Source organism: Podarcis erhardii (assembly GCF_964252035.2).
Source record: "Podarcis erhardii genome assembly, chromosome: 6".
In the NCBI taxonomy this organism is placed as follows: Eukaryota; Metazoa; Chordata; class Lepidosauria; order Squamata; family Lacertidae; genus Podarcis; species Podarcis erhardii.
The window spans coordinates 44,600,185-44,617,752 of record NC_138510.1 but is presented as its reverse complement, the minus strand read 5'-3'; the positions used below and the strand labels follow the sequence as shown (position 1 = coordinate 44,617,752).

At 42.9% G+C, this 17,568-nt stretch overlaps 1 protein-coding gene across 2 annotated transcripts in view; it reads right to left on the bottom strand.

Moving 5' to 3' along the window:
* Positions 1-2,228: 2,228 nt before the first annotated feature.
* Positions 2,229-17,568, bottom strand: part of TFEB (transcription factor EB) — a 69,199-nt gene continuing 53,859 nt past the window's right edge. For both annotated transcript variants that reach the window (XM_081865401.1, XM_081865402.1), the window contains exons 3-10: positions 15,295-15,540; positions 13,885-14,133; positions 13,269-13,349; positions 12,445-12,565; positions 12,178-12,234; positions 10,751-10,826; positions 10,216-10,363; positions 2,229-9,622 (exon numbers count right to left, since the gene is read on the bottom strand). In XM_081865401.1, coding sequence (XP_081721527.1) covers positions 9,167-9,622; positions 10,216-10,363; positions 10,751-10,826; positions 12,178-12,234; positions 12,445-12,565; positions 13,269-13,349; positions 13,885-14,133; positions 15,295-15,492 — 1,386 coding nt within the window. In that variant the 5' untranslated portion in view covers positions 15,493-15,540 and the 3' untranslated portion in view covers positions 2,229-9,166. The remainder of the gene's footprint in view (positions 9,623-10,215; positions 10,364-10,750; positions 10,827-12,177; positions 12,235-12,444; positions 12,566-13,268; positions 13,350-13,884; positions 14,134-15,294; positions 15,541-17,568) is intronic.

Sequence of the window (17,568 nt, the reverse complement as noted above, 5' to 3'; positions counted from 1 at the left end):
GGTTTGCACTTAGGGGGTGGGAGACTAATCATAAATTGCGCTTGTGAGTTTGCATCAACAGTTTGGCTGAGGACTTTATTAAAGCAAGGTTTTCCTGCCCTCCTATCTGAAGGGACCCCACCCCACTCCCTGCATTGCTGTGTTCGCTCCCTGCATATCAGCATGGAGGACCCCTACTTTACTAATAGGGGGAGTTACAGAGATATTCATTCCGTCGCAGCAGAAATCTGTTTGATTTAAATGGCTTTCTATCCTCTTATACTAAAGGGAATACCCAGAGATGCCATTTAGAGAGTGGAAGGCTTCTCTTGCACTTCAAGCTAAGTGAGATTATTCCCCAGGGGAGCTATAGCTCTGATCATTAGAAGAGGGCAATTAATGCTCTTAAAACACACTTGGGTTGTTTGTTTACTTGCAATTTAATTGTCGGTATATCCTTAAGTGCACACTGAATGTTTCATCTCTCTCTCACTCACGCTGAAACCTTCTACCCCCCCCCCCGAAAACCTGGTGAAAATGATGCCCTCTAGAATATCCATCACCTAAAACACATAGGAAATATAGTTGGCCAACTGCAATATTATGAGCTGGTGAGCTGGAAGGATGTACTAGGTTAGGGGAATGGTAACAAAAAAGAGACCTTCTGGTAAGTGAATGAGAAACGTCAACATTTATGTATTGTGGGCTTTGGTGGGAGCGGCACCTCAAACTCTACCCCCTCCATGCCCCACAGATGCAGGAGAAAATCATGTATTGATCTCCAGTGCCCAGTATTGCTGTTTCCTTATGTCACAGGGAAAGATAGAAAGTATATAGATTTCTTCTGTACCTCAATGATCAAGGTTTTTCAAGTGTTACTAGTTCCATAACCACTGAATGAACTGCCATTTCAACCACATTAAACAGGTGGCTCCAGTCTTTCATTCCACTGTTTGGGGATGTGGGTTGGGCTTCCCATTAGCCCCAGCAGAGCATGGCCAATGGCAATGGGTGATCAGAGTTGTTGTTCAGCAACGTCTGGAGGGCCAAAGGATCCCTGCACCTGCACTTTATCATCACTGATGACAAGTGAATCCACTACTACTTCTGCAGGTCCCATCAGGTATGGTGTAATGGAAGCAGCCAATTGGGCCTTAGGATAGCCTGGATAAGTAGCTACCCATGCAGAGATATGGAGAAAAGCCACAAGGTCACCGGCAGGAGCAAGCAGAATAATTTCATAGCAGAGGTCCGAGATGAGATTCAGACTGGGACTCCCTGATCATAGCTCAGTCTCTTCACTATACTAGTTTTATGTTACCCTCCCTGTCTCCCTTTAGACAGTAAAGCTGCAGATAGCATGATTTTATTAAAGTCCAGAACATTTAGGTGCCTTACATCACAATCTTACATCAAATTTAAGTGCCTTACATCACAATCTTTAGAAATGAAAGTCAGGAAGCCAACTGGTACTGCCAGATCTCAAACAGCAAGGTATTAACAAATATTGTCTGTTTCTTCCCCATTCTGACCCTTAAAACTACACATATTTAATGGGATTTGGGATCAAATATTCAAATTGAATGGGGGGTGGGAAGCAATAGGAAATGTAGCACATAACCAGTTGGACTAACTGTACACAAAACAAATTTATGTCCCTCTTTCCACACTGCTTGCTATTCATGGGCATGCATAACTTGTCAGTTTCACATGCCATAAAGAAAGTATGACAAAGTTATGTTCATTTGTGCATGAAAGGTAAGCCAGAGATCTGTGCCAGACAGGAGTTTTAAAGCTCTGGGACAGCCATGCCAACAGCACCACCTTGTGCTCTTAATCCTCAAGCACAATTTGTTTAAAGAGCATAAATCCATGTAAGTTTCCAGATTTGCAAGGGAAATGGTTTACCTGTAGCATCAAAGATAGCATCACCTTGCAAATTGCTGTACAGTATATTGGAATTTTGTCCCACTCCTCCCTGAAAAGGCTTGAAGTTTTCCTCTCTGAAAGCTACATCTGGTGAAGTGGATGGAAAGTAGATCCCCGCATCTCCAGTTTTTGTAATTAGTTTGTCCTTCCTGTTGTTTCTTCTGCGCTATTTTGAAGACAGTCTTTCTCAAAAGGCTTCACCCTCCCTAAACTACTGTACATTGAATGTGCCACTTCTATAATCACTGTAGCGTGGCTGTTCTTTTGAAATGCTTTAGTGTGCTCCCTTGTATCCCAAAAGAATCAGATGTCTCAATCGATTGTAAATAAATAAATTTTAATGATTTTTTTCCTCTGTTCCAGTCCATTATTTTATACATTTATTTATAAAACAGTAGTAACATTTCAGAATCAGAGCGTGGTGCATTTTTCTTTTTCTTTGTTTTATTAAAAACAACATTCTTTTAAAAATTTGTGACTAATTCTCAGAAAAGGCTAGCTCCTCACTTCTCACACTGGAAGAGATTTTGGTAAAGTACCTTTTATCTGTTCCAGTGGGGAGCCATATATAATATATACTCCATAGTTTATAATTAATCCTTGCTGTGTATACAATATACACAACTTCACCATATAAGTCAACAAAACATGCTGTGCTATGGCATATACTAGCATGTAGAAACAAAGGTAAAGAGAACATATAAAAATCTTTGCCCCCAAAGTTTAAAGAAATGTGACCACTGATTTCAAGTACCCAGCATGAGACATCTCAATAGTCTAATATTTGAAAGAAAGGAACTTATGAGTACAACACTTTCTGAAATTTAGGTCGCTTTCAGTTGCTTGAGACTGATCTTATTTGCAAGCTGAGGCATCAAAAAAACTGCTAGATTTCTTTTTTTTGGGGGGGGGGGGAGAAAACATCCTGGCTTTTATCTTCAAATTCACATGTTTCTCAAAGCCTACTGGATCATGTTGAGTTGAAGATTACAAACAGATCAGACATTAAAGCTACAATCCTGTGCACACATACCTAGGAGCAATCCTCAGTGAGCGCAGTGGGATTTATCAATAAACAGGCATAGTGTTGCACTGTTAGATTGTGCAAGCCTATGCATACTTACTTGGAAGTATGTCCCATTGGACTCAAGGGGACTTACATCTGAGTAAACAGGCTCAGGATTGTGCTGTTAGACTGGGGTTGTTGTTTTTTTAAAGCTCTAGTTTTGCAGATAACATGATTTTTCTGTCCCAGATAAGGAAGAAATACAAATATGCCATAGTTTAAAATCCTGAGAAGAAAAGAGGCTGAAAACCACAGGCTTTTTGAACAATTATTACATTCACATCCTATACCTATATCTTGTAAATCAAGCACACTGCATAATGCATGTAATAACCGCATTCTGTCTCTGCAGAAGCACTTCATGAACGTGAGAGTTCTAACATGTAATATAATGAATTGAGAAAGAACCTTCCAATAAGTCATTTTCTCTATTCCTCCCCCACTCAGTCTTTTCCAGGTATCTGCGCTATAACTGCTGCAGATCCTTCCAATATAGTCTTTGTACAAACGGAGGCTTTTTCTTAATACATATTATTACATGCTTAATACATTTACAATTGATTGTAAAGCACCAACCCAACCTTATGCTCTCCTTTTGCCCCCAAACAGGGTTTCTAATATCACCTGCATTTTCAAAATTCCCCCTCAAACTCACAACATGCACTGAACGCTTGCATTCAAGTTGCCATACATTTTACTGCCGATAACACAGCTTGCACACCCATTGGCCTTTGGCAGGAGTTCACAATACTTTCTAGTCCAACAGTGTACAAACTGTGTCTCAAAGGGCCTACTTCTAATGCCCGCTATCCTTCCACAGACACTTGAAATAAACCAATAGTTATGGAACTACTGTACATATGTTAGCAAAGAACAACGGAAAGGGGGGTGGGGTGGTTCATGAAAGTCTAGGTCAGTCTTCCCTAACCTGGTGTTTTGGACTACAACTCACAGTAGCCCCAACTAGTAAAGCCATACTGGCTGGCTGGCTGGCTGGCTGGCTGGCAATTGGGATCCAAAACATCTGGAGAGCACCAGGTTAATGAAGGCTGCCCTAGGTTGTCATCCAGACCATCCTTGGTTCTACCAAATTCCTCTTTAGGAAATCTGCCGAATATATATTTTATGATAAAAATATTCCAACTTTGCAAAATGCACTATGGTGCAAAATCAAGTCCGATTGGTTTTGGTCTCACATGGCTGCATGTCTAGGTATGTTCTTCTGGATGACTAAATCAGTACTTGCTACGTTAATTACCAAAGCAGCACAAGCCCTAGTCCAGCACCACTAGGCACTATAATCCATATCCTCCTTTATGGGCAAAGCAGGAGCAGTTGCCTTACTGTGGGGAATGATGTTTTTAAAAAAATAGTGTGTGGGGGGGGGGGAATGTGCTTGTTCCACTGCTAGACCTTTGAAGAAAAATACACTTAAATGGAGGAAAATAAAATAGCATTGCATTTGTAGGAAGAAGAAAGAATTTTGTTGGTTGCAATTATGTCACAAGCATCTTCCAAGATGTGTACCATGATACTAGTGTAACCTTGTTCCATTACAGCAAAGGCTGTGGTTGCTGTGGGCAGAGGAAAGTGCATCTCCTCTATCAGTGGTTGCCAATTGGTGGTCCACGGACCCCAGGGAGTCCACATAACCCATGCAGGGGTCTGTAGCACCATCCACATAACAAAAACTACCACAGAGATATTAAAAATTTCAAAGTAGGGATCCATAGTATTTGGGTAATTGGGAACCACTGTCCTACATGATCTGTTGATGAAAATCTGCTCAGTTCTGATTCGCTGTTTTCTTGCACAGATGTTCACATAGCCTTAAATCTTCTGTTCTTCTGACTGAGAAGCAACAGAAGTGAATTGGAAAACAATCAGATCAGTTTTAAATGGGTTACTGTGGCACAAAACTGCGACACTGCATGCGTTTGCAGAAGGTGCTTTGTCACAAAAGGATTGCAATGTTTTCAGAATACAGATACCTCAGTGATACAAAATGCTCATTGCTGTGGCACTGAAAACACTAAAACAAGCCCTGGGTGAACTTGGAGCTGAGTTGTCTAAGTGGTTTTACCAAATTCCTCATTTTTGAAATATTCCAATCTGCTGGAGGCAGAGCCACATACTCCCCACCTGAATTTTGCTGCAGATAAAATTCAGCAGGTAGCTTGGAGAAAGAAGTACCACCTTCCCTCAGCAGCGCATCTGCTGATTATGTGACTGCTGCATGGAATTTGCTTGCAAGCATGTCACATGCTTCTACTGGATAAGTGATGACTGACTAGTGATTTACTCTCCCTCCAGGCAGACACCAATTTGTGAACTTTTGGGTTGTTTATTATTTTCACTCTTTGAAGGCTGTACAGTCCCTTGCTGTACAGCTTCACCAATTGAGTAGTCATCTAGCCAATTTTTTTTAAAAAAGTAGCAAATCCCAGAAAGGCTACACACCATTATTTTGTTTAGCTGAGTTTTTTAAAAAATAATCTTTGGATGTTGTGTCCTTTCCCTCTCCTACATATGTCTACCTCCCTCATTTCTAGAGTGCACAGATGGAACATTGTAAGAAGGTGAGTGGGGAGGACTTGCAAGAGCATCATAAATAGCTAAATATACAGCTAGAACTTTGTTTGACCGATTGTGCAGAAAAACCCTACAAAACTACAGAAGCACTGGAGACTGAAGGCACTGCTTTGTCTGAAAGGAATATGCTGGTGGCTCTTTGGCAGATGGCTCATGGTTATGGAATTGAAATCTCTACCAAAAAAAAAAAAAAATGTTTCAGAGAAAAAGGAAGCTGTTACCTGAAATGCTAAAGTTAGTTCCCTTTCGTTCTGGTTTTTCCTCAGTTGTTTAATAGAGGAAGTTGACATATAACCCGGTCAGATACTTGGGTCCATCTAGCTCAAGTCTTGTCTGCTCTGACTAGCAGGAGGCTCTTCAAGTTCTCAAGCTGAGGTTTCTTGCATCACCTCCTACTTGACCCTTTTGGGATCTTTTGCATGCAGAGCACGAGCTCTTCCACTGAACCATGGGCTCTCCAAATATGTCAATAAGCATTCTGAGAAGAAGTCAGAGCTTCCTTTCTCCATAGATCCAAAATGAGAAGCAGATTCTAGATACTGTTAAGGCATGCACACTGCAAGTCCAAAAAGACTAGAGAAGACTTAAGAAGCTAAATGTAATAATCCGAACAGTATCACTTGACACATGCCCAGGCTCACAAACACAACATGTCCCTGTCCCCATGTGACTAGATGTTTCCACTTGCTTCTCCAAAATATCTCTATCACACACAGAGCAACTTAACCAAGGAACTGAGATTCAGTTGGAGCCAAAGTCTCCTAACTTCACAGGCTTGGTGACACTAGAGGCTCATCCATGCCCTGCCACTTTCCCCCAGGGAAAACCCATGGTTTAGCACAGAATCAGAACAAACAGCAACCAGGTCTTCCACAGATTGGTATTTGTTCCAATTTAGTGTTAAAGAGCGGGTTTTCCAATGGAAAGGGATGAAGGCAAAAGTGCTCAGACCCATGCTTACAAGCCCTGTGGCAGCAATCTACCCTAAGGCCACTGAACATTGATCAATCTGTGATTATTTACATTCAAGCACAACCAAGCATATTGCTCTTGCCAAAAACATCAGGCCAAGTCTCTCTGCAATGTACACGTGAAGCAGCTCGCAGTGCAATAGAGGATTTTCATCTGATGCAACATACAAGGTGCCAAGCAGTCAGAAAGGAGGTCCTTGCTTCTTTTGAACTTCCTGAGTTACCGGTGGGGCTGAAGAAATGTAGAGCAGACAATTCAGCCACAGCTACCAGGGGCTGGTCAAGGACAGATAATGTCAGGCACTAATGGGCTGGACCTGCAAAGCACCACAATTCCTAAGTGACTGGAAGGATTATTGAGCCCTGACCAAAATGCCCTGAGACATTGAAGCACTGATGGTAGGCATAAAATCTAGTTACTCTGAGACCTGCCCAAGACTGCCTGGAAGAGTGAGGTGCAGAGAACTTAGGCTGCAAAAAGAAAAAGCTGGTGATCTTATCAGTTCTAGGAGATAGCAGTTGCCAAAACACTCAAATAAAGCTGTGAAGTAAACCAAGGCACACACCTTGGTTTACTTCTCATTCATACATTGTTTGACAATGGGGGGGGGGAGAAAATTCCTTGCTGCAATGTCTCCATCTTAATTTGAATTGTATAAGAGGGTGTCCAGGATAGGAAATGCAAGGTCAGGAGAGTTGTGTATGCTTGTGGTGTTCCCCACCACGGATATAAGTCCATGTGCAAACTACCAACTTGTGTTAACCACTTAACAGTAGCAGGCCACAAATAATAGCAGCTTTTCATGGCATTTTGATTTGCAGTTGTTTCTGGAAATAAGCGCACCAAACATTTGCACATGTAGTGGGAGAGTGATACATACATTCCAAAATAAAGAGGCATAAGTGAATGTATGTATGTATTGTTATTATTATGATTAATTTGATTTCTTACTCGCCCTTTGCCATAAGGTCCCAGGGCAGGTTACAGCAATTTAAAAATACAATATTAAAATCAGTTTAAAACAAATGTGCTCAGAACCACACTAGAGTTTGTACTAGCTTAGCTGAAGAAGCTTAATCAAACTGGTGCAAAGGAAGATTCTTTGAGCTCCTTTCAGGGACAAGGAGGGCTTAGGGACACAGGATGGAATTTGTAAGGTTTTTAAAAAATGTATTCATTGGTAGCCAAGTTACTGATGTATGGCATCCAGCATGAAGGGGCCACAGATTGAGCTGCTGCCAGCTAGACTGATGGGCTGTGGCCTCAGTCCTCAACTACCATACACATGGGTGGTGGTGGGAAAGCAAGCATGCAGCTGGAGATACTTTGCAAGATTTTTTTTGCTACAGCTAGCAGTGGTTTTAAATGGAAAGACAGCTTACCCATTTTGCTAGGTGAATGATGGTAATAGTTTGAAATATATCAAGGTGCACACATGCACCCCAGGATGACAGTCAAAAAGATTAAAATGGAGGATGGACACAAGCCAAAATTAGCCATCAACAGGCCGAGCTTTGGACAACTCAGACTAAAGGTCTAATCGAAATCTAATGGAGTGTGCATTTTGAAAGCCGTCAAAAAGTTAATTAAGGCTGCCTTTATCCCACTTGGGCTTCTGACCCAAGTGGGATAAAGCTCTGCAAGAGCAATCACATTATCCTTCCATCTCTCCAAAGAATTGATACAAAATCACCACCCATCGCACCACACTGCTAAGTGGTAGCACCACACTATCTTGCAGGGTCTACTGGATATCCCTGCCCTGTACAGTGGTACCTCTGGTTATGAACAGAATCCGTTCCGGAGGTTTGTTCGCAACCAGAAACCGTTCTCAACCTCAGGCGCGCTTTTGCTAATGGCGCCCCTGGCACGCGATTTCCACTCGCATCCTGGGGCAAAGTTTGCAACCAGGAGCGGCTAATTCCGGGTTAGCGGAACTCGTAACCCGGAGCGTGCGCAACCAGAGGTACCACTGTATAAGGAAAGGAGCCCCAATATGGGAGTCAGCATGACAACAGGAGTTTTATTTATTTAGCAAACTTATATCCCACCTTTAAGAACAGTTTCTCATAAGGCGGTGCTTAAAAAGGAACAGGGGGCACAGTGAGGCTTAAGGGATGTGCTAGTCCCTCAAGAAGAAAAAGAGATTAGCACCAAGCCTTGGTTAAAGCTGCTTCTCAAACAGGACAAGCTGCCACCCAGCCGTCAACACTAAAATCACATTGTTGCATAAATGCTCAAACTGGATCTGCAGGACACGTAGTATTAAAGGCACAGGGCCCTGAGATACACCTGCAGGGATCTGAAAGGCCATAAAGGGGCCATAAGAAAACCATGATCATCCCGTGGTCACGGCAGAGGAGGCAAGGCTGCTTGGGGGTGGGGGGGTGTTTGGCAAATCAAGGCAAAGAGAAACTTAGGGGTAACATTCCAAGAGCTGGGGTGAGCTTTGTGCGGAGCATTTCCTACCCCACGCGCACACACAAACACAATCTCCTATTTCAGGAGCATCTCTGTTCAGTCTCATATGCCCTTTGAGTAAGCCTGCAGGGATAAGGCAGAGGGACGAATCTTCAGAAAACAAACAATATTTTGACTCCAAGTCTTTTCTGCCTTAGAAGCTTCTCATCACAGCATATCTGTGTCCTCCATGCTGAAGCTGCTTCTGCGACTGCTAGCCTTTGAAGCCTCCGGGGACACGGCAGAGAACAAGGGGTCAGATGCCATGGGCAGCATGGTATCCTCCATCAGCATCAAGTCCAGCTCCTTCTTGGACAGGGAAGGGAAGGAGACATTTTGGCTGGGGTCCAGAGGGTCGTGGAAGCCTCTCGAGTTGTCGTCAAAGCTCAGGCCGTGAGTGAAGTCCAGCTGGTGGTAAGGGGACTGAGGAGGAGCAAAGTGAGGCTGGTGCTGCTGAGCCTCCTGCTCAGGGTGGAGTGGCGGCTGCGGTGGCGGTTGGATCTCTGTTGTGTCCTCTTCTCCAGGGGTTTCTTGCTTCACAACTTGCTGAGCAAGTTCAGCCATGTTCAAGCCAGAAGGTGAAGCAGTTGGAAGGCCATGGACTCGGGCCTGCATCTCCAGCTCCTTTAGGACAAGGCACACAAACATGACAACAGTCCAACAGGTGAGCAATCAACATGATCTCCACCCACCCACCCAAAGTTCCAATAGGCATTACTAATGGCAGTAATGCTTTCATGAGGGTGAAGGCCACAGTAAGAATCAGCTTTGAAGCCAAGGTTGAGAACCTCTCTCATCTATTCCCTGAGCACAAGATTATGGTCAAAACAAAATAAAAAAAATTTTCTTTCCAGTAGCACCTTAAAGACCAACTGAGTTAGTTCTAGGTATGAGCTTTCGTGTGCATGCACACTTCTTCAGATACACTGTGTATCTGAAGAAGTGTGCATGCACACGAAAGCTCATACCTAGAACTAACTCAGTTGGTCTTTAAGGTGCTACTGGAAAGAAAAAATTTTTTATTTTGTTTTGACCATGGCAGACCAACACGGCTACCTATCTGTCACAAGATTATGAGACAGGGCTACCAACTGGAACGGGGGTAGGGATGAGGAAAGTGATGGTTGAAGGAATGAATGAGTAAAATGAAGGCAGTTGCTATATGCACATAAGAGATTTAGGAGGTGCGAGCACAAGACAAAAAGATGGGGACTCACCTGTATGCGGAGCCAGAGCTGCTTGTTTGCCATTTCCAGGTGCCGAGAATGATTCTCAAGATCTCGTGACCTTTGCAAGTCTTTCTGCATCCTCCTGATGTAATCAACAGAGGCTTTCAGGATTGTCCCTTTGTTCCAGCGCACATCCCTGGAAGAAGACATAGGAGCAGAATGTTAAGAGAATAAAAGCATGACTTCCAGATTCAGGAAAGTTCTGGAGGCAATTATGCTCAGAGCATAATTAGTGTTGAAACACAAATGAAGGGAGGAAAGCTCAAACATTTGTGCCATTATACTAAGTTTTATCTGCCTCTAACAAATCTTTTCTTTAAGGCTTAAAGAAGTTTGGAATTTTAGCTGAGACAAAAGGTGTGTTGTGAATATTTGGGGGGGCAGAAGTGAAAGTAGTGTTTTCAATGAATATGGAAAAATGATTTCCCAGAAGGTTTTATTCCCGTTGCCTGTTTCAGAGCATGAGGTCCTTCGTGGCTCTTCAGGAGGCATTAGGATAATTGAACATTTGAGCACAACTTACAGGTCTCCAGCTTTGGGGATCAGCATTCCTAGTTCCTTAATGCGATCATTGATGTTGAACCTTCGTCTTCTTTCAACTAAGAGAACAACAAAAATAGTGGAGAAATGGAACATTTATTAAAGTATACAATAAAAAATGAACACAAAGGTGCCAGAATAAAGGAATAAATATAATCTGATGAAAGAAATTATGAAACAATTGAGAACTGTATCTAATGTTGCCATTCCACTCACTCAAGGGAGTTCCACTTATGCAACAGAACTTCCCCTCCTCTCTCTTGTAGCACCCCCCACACCCTCAGAATCTTTTTAACAGGTTTGGGGGACCCTCTGGAGTAGTTTTGGGAGGTATGTGGGGGAGAGGAGAAGGAAATCTCATTGTGCAAGTGTAACACTGCCTGTGCAGCCTTGGATACAATCCTAAAGCTGCATGTATTTGCATCCAAAAACACACACACAGTGACTGTGTGCATACATATTTGCAAGTATATGCAGTGTGCATAACAAAAAAAAAGCAGTTTTGGTGTAGCAGAAAGAAGGTCACAATTAGAGACAGAGTTAGCCAATAGGATAGAAATAACTTGCAGTTCAGAATGCCTTTTTCTGGCTGGCTGTTTTAGCTAATGGATCCTCTGTCTGTTTGGAGTTAATATGCTAATTGCTTTCATTTATACGCTGCTTGCATATTTTTAAATAAACCAATACAAATATTATACTACATATGACCAAAAATTTCTCCTCCAAAAACATCCAGGTAACACCGTGACTAAAATGGTCATTTCCCAGATTGGCATCATGGCTTTCTTTCTTTATCCCAAGAGCAGCAGCACCGAACTGATTGTCTTCCATTCTTATAGCTTATTATATTAAAACAGGTGTCTGCTTTTGAAATGAAATGTAAGAAGAAACACAAAGTTGCAGTTGCTGATTTCTTCCAGACCAAGGCAGCATAATTACATGAATCCATGCTTTAGCAGTGTTGGAAATAGCTGCCCACCTCAAAACCCCATGCCTTCTATGAACCACTCAGGTGATAAAAAGGCTTGCTGGATATATGAGCACCCTTTTGTTCCAAGTTGAATGGCTGACGGTAGAAGACTAAAACACAAAAAGTCCACATGAAGACAGACCCAGCTCTGTGCATATGCAACAGGTACAGAGTGTTCCTAACACCTCCACATTCTGGAGTCCTTCTCTGCACCAAGACAGTCAGATACTTGCATTAACAAAGGAGTGAAATTTTAAGACTCCTGCAAGACAGTATTTCTTCTGAAAGAAGCCAGTACACACTGGGTTGCCACACTGCCCATGAAAGAAAGAGATTTCTCATAACTTCTCTAGAAGGAATAAGGAGGAACAGAGCAGGGATCACTGAAGACATTTTGGGAAGACGTTCAGGCCACATGGTTTTAACCAAGCACCACTCACTCAGATTGTGATTGTCCTTCTTCTGGCGTTCCTTCGCCAATGCACGGTTCTCTGCATCTAGAGACAAAAGACCAAGCTGTCAAGCAAAGCAGTGGGTCAAGAGAAACAAGAGTGCTGTTGCACATGTGCATGTGCATATATGCTCACGTGCGCATATGAAAACAGACCTCCCAGTGGCCTACAACCTGAGTCAAAGCTGGGGCTGGATACGGCCCCAACACATCAACTCAGGCATGGATCCAAGGATCATAAGCCCTGCCAAATTACCCGTGAGCTCTCTCTTCTGCGTCAGATCGGCCGGGCAGGAGCTGCTGGTCATGCCCACCACAGAGGGTGTCATCTGAAGATCGCTGCTATACACATTCATGTGGCTGCTGGACAATGGCAGCTGGAAAACAAAGGAAAGGAACAAAGCACTTTAAAAAAATGGGATTCCAGCCAGATGCAAAGTACCATAGTAAAATCACAGTACTGTAGAGTTGGAAATAACCACAAGGGTCATCTAGTCCAACCCCCTGCAGTGCAGGAATCATTTGCCCAATGTGGGGCTCAAACCCATGACCTTGAGATCAAGAGTTTCATGCTCTACTGACTGAGCTCCTGGTTACAAAGTGGGGGGTGCCCTCCATATGTTGTTGGACCACAGCTATCATCACCATCCATGACCGCTTTGGCATTTCTTGAAATATAAAGTGGTATACAGGTTAAATAAATAAATTGGCCAGGCTGGCTGGAACCTGGGAGTCCAACAACTTCTAGACGGCATCATTCTGGCACCTTCTGATTTACAGACAGACAGCTTCATCCCAGTGATGTGAATACAAGAAAACTGTATTGACTTCCAGGGTTTAAAAAACATTTGAGGCTCCACAGCCGCTAATGTTGTAGCAGGGTATGTTGCTGTCCAAACTATCATCCCAATAGGCCCACAGCATGGACACAGTGCAGCTTATTCCCCCCCCCCCCCGCCATTAGGATAGTTTTCATAGTTTGACCACCATTCATCCAGGAGATGATGATCTTGTAGCTTCCCTTTCTCCACCATTCCCTCCCTTTCTGACAACAACAAGCAAAAAACCAGAGTTACTCACAGTATTTGGCATATGAATTTCTGGATTAATGCACCCCACAGTAGTTGTCAGCTGCATTATGTCTTCAATGACATCATCTATCTGGAAGGAAAAGTAGCCTTTGAGGTATAAGAACCATTTCCTCTATCCTGTCAATACCGACTTTTTCACTAAAAATCCATGTACACTTTTTCACTAAAAATCCATATACAGAAACATGAGAAACACAACTGCAGATTTAAGTGAGTCTTATAAAGGTTTGCTTCTTTCATGTGTTCCTACAGCACCTCCTACCAAAAAAGAATGGAGATGAAAGTTCCCCCACAGTCAACATATTCCTTTATTACAGTTCCTACAGTGATACAAAAACCTGACTTCCGTTTTGTCCCTTTTCTAAAACTTGAAGCTGCAAAACTAGGAGAATCATGCGGTGCAACTATATAGTGGAGCCTTCTCAATTCAGTTTGCAGAAAGGGGAGGTGGTTGCAGGCTTGAATACTCCCCCACAACAAATGCTCCTACTTCCCATAATACTTCCTACTGTACAGTCCCAGGAAAAGTACAACTGGGTTCAGAATTATCTCCCAACCCTCCCAAAAGATCCGCCGTTCCCCAGGAATAGAAGCCACTCACTCACCTCCCTTTCTGGGTTGGAGCCAATGTTGAGCATTGCCATTGGACTGTTGGGGGTACTGTTTCCGGCAGAGGAGGACATGACATGGCTTGGCCTCACGCCAGGCGAGACAGAAGGAGGAGGCTTAGGAGACGGAGCGCTGAGCAGTGGAGCAAACTTGTTCCCATAGGTTTCAGACAGGAATTCTTGGACCTTCTTGTCTCGTGACCGTTGCAGGTGGTATGTGGTAGGGTTCTCCAGGAAGGACTGAACCTGAAAGCATCCAGGAAAAAGGAGAGCAAAGATGTAGAAGCAGAAGGCTGTCATATAAAAAGTAGCAGGAGATTTCAACTGAGCAGCTCTTCAGGAACAAATATGCTTTATTTTCTTATATAGTATTGACTCCACACAACTATGGCTTGCCTGAACCCCTCCGCCCTCATTTTGAATCGTAACCATACTCAAAACTGTGTGTAATTGCAATTGTTCACATTTTCCTCTACCTCTGTCTATCCTTTTTTGAACCCCTCACAATCTCTCTCTCTTTTTTAACCACACTGAACAATTTGGCATCGTCAGCAAACTTTACCTCACTGCTGAGCCCTAACTCTCTAGATCATCAGTGAACAAGTTCAACAGCACAGGGCCCAAAATACTGATTCTTTGGGACTCACTTTCTACAACTCTCCGTTGGGAGATGTATTTCCACAGGCTGTGGCTCAACCAGGAGAAGCTCATCCTAAGATTTAAGCAGACAGGCTGGTCTGCATAGATTCAGGTCTTCTTGAATTGTTCAGGGCTTTATACATAACAACAGAATCTTAAAACTGGCCCAGTAGCAAATGGGCAGCCAGTGTTGATCTTTCAGCAGAGATTTTGCAGCACTGCAATAGGCTGCTCCCATTAGCAACCTAACAACCGCATTTTGTACAAGCTGCCCAACACAGAGCACACTACAATAGCCCAGTTACCTGCACGTGGATCACTATGGCCGAGCTATCCCTGTCCATTACTTGTTGATTTGCAAACACAAGACATCCATCTATGCAATTTCCATAGCATAAATAGTGCCTCCATTTGGCTTCCCCGCTAGGCATTGTGTAATATACTCAGAGTCGCAAAGTGATTTCATGCTCTTTATTCAGCTCATAGTGGTGAGGAGGAATGAATGAATGTCCCCTCAAAGTATCTGCTTTATATACATTATTCACACAATGGGCTGCACATGATTGGCTAATTCCGGAATTCTACTGTAAGCCAATCAGGTTGTGGATTCACTTCTATCTGGAGCATGATTGGGTGGTTTCTGCCAACCAATCATACTGCTGCATTCTGAATCCTATTGTTCTAGGACCAATCAGACTGCTGCAGTTTGGATCCTATTCAACTCAGTACATAACACATTGCCAAGACTTTTATTTACTCGAGCTGTACCTTTAAGACTTCTCCCGGCACAGACGGTGGTGACTGGAAATGAACTGGTGTGTTGATGGCAGGGGTTGGAGCCATTGGCATCTGCTGCTGTTGCTGCATGTAATGCATCATTGCCTGCTGCTGCATGCGCTCCCGCTGCTCCTCTTGCTGGACTTGCTCTCGCATGAGCTGCATCCGCAAGCCAATTCGCGACGCCATGGCGGGTATTTTGGATCTATCAGCGTTTCCCACGGGACACTTAAAAACCTGAGAAGGAAAGTGGAAGGATTTAGGCACAAGCATTCAGCATCAAAAGAAGGCTATAAAATGTGGCCTTTGCCCTTATAGAAGAAATATGGCTATGGACGAAATATGCATCTGAATTTTACCAAGACTGAAAGTTGCTTAGCATAAGTGATTCTAATAGGTACAGCAGCAGCAAAACTCTTGGCTTGACTGCGTTAATGGACTTGAGCTTAGTGTGGACACTCTATGACCCCACGGTTGCTTTATGTATCTTTTCTAACATCTTTTATAATTTTTGTGAAGCCGACCAGAACAAAATATGTAATTCTTTTTTCACTGAACCTCCCCAAATATCAAGTATAATGGCAATTAAAAGCTAGGCAAGATAAGTGTTGCATGAGCTGAACTGCTATGTCAATTTAGAGTTTTTTGCAGGAGCTCAGATCATTCCAAGATGTTTTTCTAGATCCTAGTTGCACATGAACTACAATCAGGAACTACAAAACGAGAGCAGAACAATAACATATTTTAAGTATAACAACATGAAGCACATTACTGTTTGTTTTGGGGTTTTTTTTGTTTTGCTTTTTACATGCACATTTGAATGAATGCTTGTATTCTAATTTTATGGATTTTAGATGTTAGTGGGGGGGGGGAATACATTCATAGACGCTTGGTCTAATTTCACAAGGGTAGGAAAGCTCATATGAACAGAAAAACACATTTAGGCCCTATATCAGACATAATTGCAAGCAGTGACTATACAGTGGTACCTCAGGTTACATACGCTTCAGGTTACAGACTCCGCTAACCCAGAAATAGTACCTCGGGTTAAGAACTTTGCTTCAGGATGAGAAGAGAAATCGGCATGGCGGCAGCAGGAGGCCCCATTAGCTAAAGTGGTGCTTCAGGTTAAGAACAGTTTCAGGTTAAGAACGGACCTCCAGAACGAATTAAGTACTTAAGCCAAGGTACCACTGTAATGTGTTTGTTCCATTAGATGAAGTGAACTTGCGAAGAGGAGCAGGTGGTCATGTTTCTTTGGCTGTACTGGTCTCTCTCCTCCCCTCAGTTTATATGATTCTTGGTGGGGCCCCCCCTCCAAAAAACCCCCCAAATATTTCTTATTTTCACAATAGTTCCTTTTGTTACAGTTGCATTTTTATGGATCTTCTCAGTAGGCACCCACTGCATGTCTACTCAGGAGGCTTATCTACACTTCCACTTGTCCTAACCCCTTCCTCCTGGGGAAATCCACTCTTTACTGCTGAATCAGAGCAAGCTGTGGGGCAAACAGAAAACTGCTTGGACCTGTGCTTTCCAGGCATGGGACAAGCAAAGTGTGTCGAGCCCAGAGTTAAGTCCAGCTGATTTCAATGGGACCTTCACCTAGCAAAAAGAATACAGGTTTGCAGTGCCGATTCAATAACAGCCACACAATTGCTCTTTCAAGATGTGTGTTAACAACCTAAACAAGAAATCACAGGAGGCCAACGCTGGGAACAAACCAGTGCTTTTCAAAGACTGGACTTGGTTCTTTGATGGCAAGTTAAATGGTTTACTTTAACTTCAACAACTTTTCTTCTTCTTCTTCTTAAATTTATATAGCCATCTATCAATAAATAGCTTACAAGCAAAACAATGCTAAAAACGAAACACCATATCATAATTAAAATCAACAAGAAAAACAGCAGCTTCCCCACCAAAAAACTTTCATTAAAGCAGAGACAACATAACATAGCCGTCATTTAAAATGTCTGAATGAGCTATAGCTATCGTTCATGAATTCTTGCTCTCCTTTCAAAAAACACAACCACAAAAACTGCTAACAAAATGGTGTTCCCAGTGTTGGCCTCCTCATTCACTCACTTAAAAAATAATAAGTTTAACATCAAAGTGAGTTAATGATCCCCTTTCCTTCTACATTAATCTTTGCCCTGTAATGACCCGGAAAATGGAAACCCACTGCCCTCATTCAGATTTCTTATCATCTCCGGTCAGGTGACAAGAAGTGTATATTAAACTTTGCTGAATGAAGGCAGAGGTGGT